Genomic DNA, 7,472 nt, shown 5'->3' on the forward strand with positions numbered 1-7,472 from the left:
GGAGAAGCAGGACTGCCCACTGCCTGCCTTCGGACAGCCTGTGTCCTCTTGCCTCTTCACCCACCTCTCTCTAAGTTGGTGGAGTCTTTAACAGAAAGGGAGGCTGACCACCATGCCTGTGTGTTGGGTTCTATGGTATGCTTGATTCTGAGACAGAAAAAAAGCCATCCCCTTGCAGAAGCCCAGGGTTTCTCCCAACCCTTCCTGAGTCACCTGCTCTGCTGCCTGGGCAGACTGCTAACTACTCAAGTTTGCCTGCTGAAGGAAGGCATCACAGTATCAGAGAGAAGGCTTCCGTGGCAGGGGCTAGAACCTGAGACAGTGGCCCTCCCTGGGCTGACCGAGGTGGTTCCTGAAGCCCATGGCAGGGGCTAGAACCTAAGACACAGGCCCTCCCTGGGTTGACCCAGGGTGGCTAAGAGCGTGGGCCCTGCCCAGGCTAACCTGCTGTCAAAGAGAGCTTAGACGGCGGCGTTGGAGACTTGGGTGAGTGAAGATGGGCATATTAGGTCACTTATCTAAAGGGGCTGGCCCTTCTGGGGATTTGAAATCAGGGCACTCCTGGCAAATTCCCAGAGTGGGCCTGGGGCTGGCTCAAGGTGCTGCAGGGGCTGCTGCCTCTCTCTGTTCATGACGGGGATTCTCTCCTGATTCTCAGTGGCCTGATGGAAAACGCCTGGCCTTGGACCCTCCGCAGAGCAAAGAGGACATCTGCGCAAAGGGTGTGACAATAACGACTTTGGAGGACGCCTCCTCTGCCCGGGGCAGGGCTCAGCGCGTGGTCCAGGTGCTTGGGCAGCAGAGCCCTCCTCCCCACGCCCATCCCGCCTGCCTCCTTATACCCGCCGCAGTCTTCGGTACGGTGAGTTCCACAGGCAGGGCGGCTCGGAGGGCCGCAACGCTATCTGGGCAGCTGCGACAGTGGCGCAGGTCAGGCTAGACATCCGCGCTTCTTTCCCGGTCCCGGGATCGCCAAGCAGTCCTACCTGTGCACAGGCTGCTTGGGTGGCGGCCGCACTGGGGGAAGCCCCACCTTCTCTCTCCGCCCTCCAGCGCGGCGTCCCGAGCGCCCCGTTTGCCCTGAATACTCCTGGCTTCACGGGGCAGTCCCCACCCGAACACCCACCCGGGCACCGCTCCCGTATCCAGCACCAGAGGAGCTCGGCTTCCTTTACCCACGCGCGACCCCTCGCCAGGGACGTCACCCGCCCCCAGCCTCGCGCCGAGGTGGGCGCGGCGTGGGTTGCCACCTCTGTCCACCCCGCCTCGGGGGTCGCTTCAGCCCTCGGGCCCTTCCCTGGCACCCTGCGCCCAGCCCCTCCTCGGCCCCGCGCTCCTTTGTGTGGCCGCTGCGGCAGGGCGGAGGTGCCCCGCTCTCTCCTGCGCGGAGCCCCCGGGGGCGGCGGGCGGGAGGCGGCGACTCGGGGAGGAGGGGGCGGCCGCCTAGCCCCGCTCCGTGCCCCGCCCGGCGCCGCCTCCGCCATTGCTGCAAGCGGGAGCGGGCGGCGCGGAGGCTTGGATCGCGGAGCCAGACCTGGCGGAGCCGGCGCGGTGAGTGCGGCCGGCCGCGCTGCCCGGGGGCCGAGACCTTCCCGCCCGGGAGCGGGCTTGGGGGGCGTGCACCTCCCCGAACTGGCGGACGGGGTGGACCGGCGGTCACCGGGACGTGGGACGCGTCTATTCGTGCTGGGCAGGGGCGGCACCCTGTATCCCGGCGGCGGAGCGCCCTTGCGCCCGGGCTACCGGAGTCTGTCCAACCGCAGCACGCCTCCTGGTCCCTACCCCCGGTCTTTTGGCTTTGACCGCCGCGTCTTCACTACCGCTCCCTGGAGACTAGCCCTGGTCAGCTGAGGGTGCGGGGAGCCCGCCTGCGCCCGCCCCGCCCGGGTCCGCTAGCGGTGATTCCTGCCTGGCCTTCCGTCCGCAGGCTGCAGCCTCGAGTCTCCCGCAACGATGGTGAAGTTGGGGAACAATTTCGCGGAGAAGGGCGCCAAGCAGCAGCTTCTGGAGGATGGGTTCGACACCATTCCCCTGATGACGCCCCTCGATGTCAATCAGCTGCAGTTCCCGCCCCCCGATAAGGTGAGGGTCCTCTCGCACCCCAGCACTGCCAGGTGCGCACCCCCAAATCTTGAATGAAACCGCAACAAAAGAAATGCGTCGTGTGCGCCGGGGACGCGAAGTAGGGGCGGGCTCGGGGAGCAGCGGGAGCTGGTGAGACAATGTACACGCGCGGGATTCTGGACCGGGTGACGCTGGGGCCTGGCCCTGGATGACAGCCTCGTCCTGACAATAGAACGCCCTGGGGAAAGGTCCCCTCTGGATTTCGCGGCAGCCTCATCTGTCCCTGGACCCATGGCTGCCGGGGGCTCTGCGTCTGGGGTGAGCCCGGGTATGCGGCTGCCCCGTGGGTCTTTCCGGGGGTACGCAGTTTCCACTTGACTTGTCCCCGGAGGCGGGACCCTGGCCGCCAGATAGGCCCTACTTCGGGCTCAGTTGCCCTCCCGCCCTTTCTGCCCCCCGCTGCCAGGCCCGAAGCTGCAGGCGGCTGGGCTCCTCCAGGCACCTCAATCTCTTTGTTCCTTCTGCGGAGCCTCCAAGCGCGGCTGGGAACAGCCATGCGTCAGCCTTCCCCAAAGTGGTTTTTGCTGAATTTAAAGAATCCCATCTTTTTCTGACTACAGCTTCCAGTCAAGTAGTTTCTGTCCATTAAAGATATTATTTTCAAGACCTGCCACTTAAAAAGACAAGTAGGTCTTAGCACGCCTGGACAATTGTCTCATAAAACTGGGATCTAGACCCCATAAACGCAGCATCGGTTCCCACCCTCTCACTGCTTCTTAAAAACACCTGAGCCAGAATAAGCTCACTTCTTCCCTGAAGTGCTTTTGGGATATTGTCTCATTGGTCCCTGGTGAAGAGGCTGACTCAGGTGCTGGGTTCCTTCTGGCAAGTTGGTAGTTGCTGGCCCGGGGCCAGATGGAATGTGAGGAGCCCCTGAGGTGGGTCCTTCCCTTGCTGAGGGTCCTTTATTCCCAAGGTGGCCCCTTGAGAAGCTGGCTCAGCTCCCAGAGTGGGTTTGACACTCCCCACTACATTGTCTGTGTTTGAGTTTCAGAAGGGGGTTCAGCTGGTCACACCTGGGGCCCCCCAGGCCTTGGGGGAGCCCCTCTGGGTTGCTGGGGTCCTGGCTGGGCTTTGCAGAAGGGGCAAAGGAGGCTTCAGTGTCTTCCCCACCCTCCTGTCCAAGTGTCAGACTTGTCCAATTAGGGGAGCCTGGCCCTGAGCCCCTGCTGCTACCTCCTGCTGTGGCCTCTCCATTGCTCAGCCTTGAGTGGCCTGTGTGTGCCAGGCATTCTGGGTCCTGAGGCAGCACCTCTGTCAGCCGTTTCCTCCGTTTAGCTCTTGCCTCTTCTGCCCTCAGCCTGTTCCTTCCAGAACCATCTGCACTGTAGGTTTATACAAAGTGGAGGGTTGGGGCAGGTATGAAACCCTGGCCCACTGTGGGTAGCCTAGGCAGCTCCGAAAAGGGATGAGTGTCGTGTCCCCAGAGATATTCAAACAAAGGGGGCGAACTGGCAAGAATGTTCCAGAGAAGAGTTCCAGCAGGGACTGATAGGTTAGGTTTCTGAGGTCACAGATGGGGAAACCGAGTCTCAGAGAATTTAGGTGAGAGTTTAGAGTCATGCTCGTGCTCACTCAGCTGAAGGTCACAATCCTCCAGGATGCAGAAGTTTCCAGCAGTGCCTCACTCTACCCTGCTTGGAGCCAGACACTTCTCACATAAGACCTCTCTTTAACTAAACAACAGCCGCATGTCACTGACAGTCAGGGTTCTGGGAGCCAAAGTCACCTGCCCCAAGTGGCATGGCTTCTGAGAGTGGTAATGCAGTTGGGCTGTAAACAGAATCCATTTCAAGAATGTGCGTAGAGTGTGGAGGTGCTGGCAGTGTGGCACAGCCAGCAGTCACAGAGCCGGCAGCAACCCCAAGAGTCTCACCTGGCATTTGCTGGATGCTTATTTATTCCGTCCCAGGATCTTTTAATGAACTTTCCAGGCTAAATTTCTCTAATGTGCTAACAACTCTAATCTAACTACCAACATTATCCCCAAAGTATAGATGGAGGCCCAGAGAGTTGAAAAGACCTGCCTAAGGCCACCTGACCAGTTACAGACAGATGCAGATAGAGCCCAGATCAACAGAATATCAACCAAGTCCCCACTCGGGGCTGAGGGGTCCACAGACTTCCTTACCTTCACAGTAGCCTACTGACATGAGCCTCCTTCCCATGTCACAGGCGAGTGAAATGGCTCCAAGTGGCCAGTGTGTGCTCAAGGTCACAGAGCTTGTTACATCTGGGATCTGAGGATGGCAGGGTGACCGCAAGCACTGCTTCAAGAAACAGGTGCTGTGCAGGAGTGCATACCACTCCTCCCCCAGTGTGAGAGAGCCACAGAGGAAGGAATGAGACCACACCCAGCCCAGGTGACCATCCTGAGGTGCTAGATTCTCCCTGCCCTAGAGAGCTGGTGTCTTCCCCTAACCATGAGCTACCCATTCAAGGGGCATCTTCACTTGGGGAGTAAGAATGTGGGGTGGTGGCTCTTTCCTGCCTAACAGCCCCTCTCAGCACCTGCTCTGGGGAGTGGGGCTTGGGGGTCAGAGATATGTCACCCCTTGACATTGCTCTCAACACCTCCCTATCTAATGAAGATAGAGAAGTAAATAATCCCTGGTGCCAGGATGTGACAAGGGCAGTGATGATGAGGCCAGGGCTGGGGGTATCCTATGGAGGAGGCCACTTGGGGTGTCTTGGTCCATTGGAATCTGGTGAGACACTGGGTTGGGGTCTGGGCAGGGCAGAAGCAAGGGCCGGTTTCCATATTGGAAAAGCAGCTCACAGTAGAGGGTGGGGAATGAGGGCAGTTACAGGGGCTGTGTAGAGAGCAGGATAGTGGGTGGAGACAAGGAGGCCAACCCCAGCTCTTCCTGGGAGCTGCTGCCTGCTCTTCTAGCCGAGTCCTGGAGAAATGTGGATGGTGGGCTCAGAGTTTCTCTCCCTATGCACATAAAGGCCAACACCAAAGTAGCTGCATCTTCCCAACTCCCTGGCCTTGGCTGTGCTGGGTGGGGCTCTGCTGGGTCTGGAGTCAGACGCCATGCTGCCTTGCTGCCCTGCCACATGTTAGCTGAGTGATCTTGGCCAATGAGCTTAACTTCTCTGTCCCTGTGTTGTAACATTCCCCCACCCCCCGGGGCTGCTATCAACATTATTAATGGCTAATTTCTCTGGAAGTCCTGGCACCAGGAGAGGAGGGTTCCAATGATCGGTGCCCGTGCCCTGCCTTTTGTGAATTCTTCTCTGGTGAGATGGTGACTTTGAACATGAGAGGTCCTGGGCTCTCCCTCTTTGGGCAGATGTGTCTGAATGCATCTGGTTGTGCCACTGATCTTTTGCTTCTCTGTTTCCTGGATAAGGTGGTTGTGAAAACTAAGACTGAGTATGAACCTGACCGCAAGAAAGGGAAAGCACGTCCTCCTAAAATAGCCGAGTTCACCGTCAGCATCACAGAGGGTGTCACTGAGAGGTTCAAGGTGAGTGGCTGGGAGGGCGTGTGTGAGATGCTGCTTTGCCACCGGGAGGGGTCTGCTGAGCTGCAGAGATGACAGGAATGTGACAATGTTCAGCTGAGCTGCTTCCAGCTGCTGCAAACTTGGCAGCTCCAGCTACTCCCCTGACACCTGCTCTTCCCTTGCCACCAAATGTCCTCTTCTGAGGGTTAGGGCTGGCCCGGGCTCCACTTTGGGCATGAGGCCTGTGACAAGCGTCTCAGTGAGATCTGGTGGGTTGGCCCTTTGAAGTGCAGGCCCCTCCACCTGAGATGGTGACCCAGAAAGGGGAACCAGGCTATGGTGACCCTCTGAGCCAAGAATGTCAGCCAAAGATGAAGGCACGGGGACTCTTTGTGTCAGACAGAATTTACTCATCAGCCGTCCTGTGCCAGCCAGGTCAGGTCCTGATGCCAGCTCCTCTCTGGTGTGGGTGCACACTTCACAACAGCTCGATAAGTAAATGGGTGACTAATTGTGCTGCCGGAGTCCTGGGAAGGGGTGTTTGGACAGCTTTCTGGGGTCTGCCTGTGGGTCCCTCCTTGTTGAGTAAGCTCACTAGAGTGAGCTGTCTGGGCTGTGCATGGTGTGAGCCCTGCACAGGTGGTATTTGTCGATTATGGCCAAGCCAGGCAGGCGACCTGCCCAGAGCCACACGGTCCATGAGTAGCAGAGGCAGGCTGGGAGCAGGGCAGTCTGCCCATGGCTGCAGGCACACTTGGGCTGCCAGCTGGACCAGGACACACACAGGCTGGACAGCCTGCATTCTGAGGGTTCCCTTGGGAATTGGGAAGGAGATTTACCCACCGCCTGCCTACCTGGTGTGGTGTGTGTGTGTAAAGTGCGGCCTCCAAGGTGCTATTTCCCCAAGGATGCCTGAGGCCACCTGAGTCAGAATTACCTGAGTTCAATTTGAACACAGGGACCCTACACCCTGGGCCCTGGGAACATGCATTTTAACATGCTGTGCAGGTGATTCTAATGTATTCTGAGTTTTGAATCTTTTGGGGTGGGGACAGCTCATTGTAGCACTGTGTAGGGAAGGACCAGGAGGGCTGGCTCTTTTTGGGACTGCTAAGAGTGCCCGCTCTTCTCGAATGTTCTCCTGGCTTTTTACTGCCCAGTGTTATGTCTGTATCCCTGAATGCACAGACATGGTCAGGCGCGCTGCTGTTGTGTGAAGCTTCTGCTGGTCTATAAGGGCATGTGGGGAACAGGCTGTGCTGAGGTGTGCAGGCACACTTGGGCTGCCAGCTGGAAATGTTGGTGGCTAGACAGAGGATGTGCCCTCCCTGACTGTGTCCCTCCCACCGAGCCCAGTCACAGCTGCAGTTGGGACAGAGCGTCTTCCTGGGACTGAACAGCTTCTGGGAGGCTCCTGGCCCAGCCATCATCTTAGTTCTTTTCATCTCCATGTGTGAATCATATGAATGAAATCTTCCCTTTCTGATGTTACAGCAACAAGTAATAATATGTCCCCCTCTGTCTCTAATTTGTGCTGTTCAGGAGCACCTCAGCTTTATAGGCCTGGGATGACATCCTTGAGATGAAATGTCTTTTTGGATGTTACTTTATGATCATCACTGGAGGATAAGTCTCTTGGCTCCCAGGTTGCCAGGCTGGTTGCTAGGTAACTGCTGACTGGGGAGAGGGCTGTGTAAGACTCTGCCACAGGACCAGGGACGCAGGATGACTCACCCAGTGGCAGCCAAAAGCCTAGGCTTCAGAAGAGGTTAGTTAGTGTCAATGAGGAAAACAGTCATTTAATTAATTAGAGGTGTGTTTTTGCTGAGAATAAACAATAGGCTGAGATGTTTCTCAAATTAACTAAACCTAAACATTTTTTTTTTTTTTTTTTTT

General features: G+C 57.6%; 1 protein-coding gene across 1 annotated transcript in view; it reads left to right on the plus strand.

The window, feature by feature from the left end:
• The first annotated feature begins 1,487 nt into the window (after nucleotides 1-1,487).
• The window catches only part of NSG1 (neuronal vesicle trafficking associated 1), a 30,766-nt gene continuing 24,781 nt past the window's right edge, over nucleotides 1,488-7,472 (plus strand). The window contains exons 1-3 of the mRNA XM_003800186.3: nucleotides 1,488-1,555; nucleotides 1,928-2,082; nucleotides 5,481-5,597. Of these exons, the coding sequence (XP_003800234.1) occupies nucleotides 1,954-2,082; nucleotides 5,481-5,597 (246 nt within the window). The 5' untranslated portion in view covers nucleotides 1,488-1,555; nucleotides 1,928-1,953. The remainder of the gene's footprint in view (nucleotides 1,556-1,927; nucleotides 2,083-5,480; nucleotides 5,598-7,472) is intronic.

This window comes from Otolemur garnettii, unplaced genomic scaffold, assembly GCF_000181295.1.
Source record: "Otolemur garnettii isolate 467f Iridium unplaced genomic scaffold, OtoGar3 scaffold00171, whole genome shotgun sequence".
In the NCBI taxonomy this organism is placed as follows: domain Eukaryota; kingdom Metazoa; phylum Chordata; class Mammalia; order Primates; family Galagidae; genus Otolemur; species Otolemur garnettii.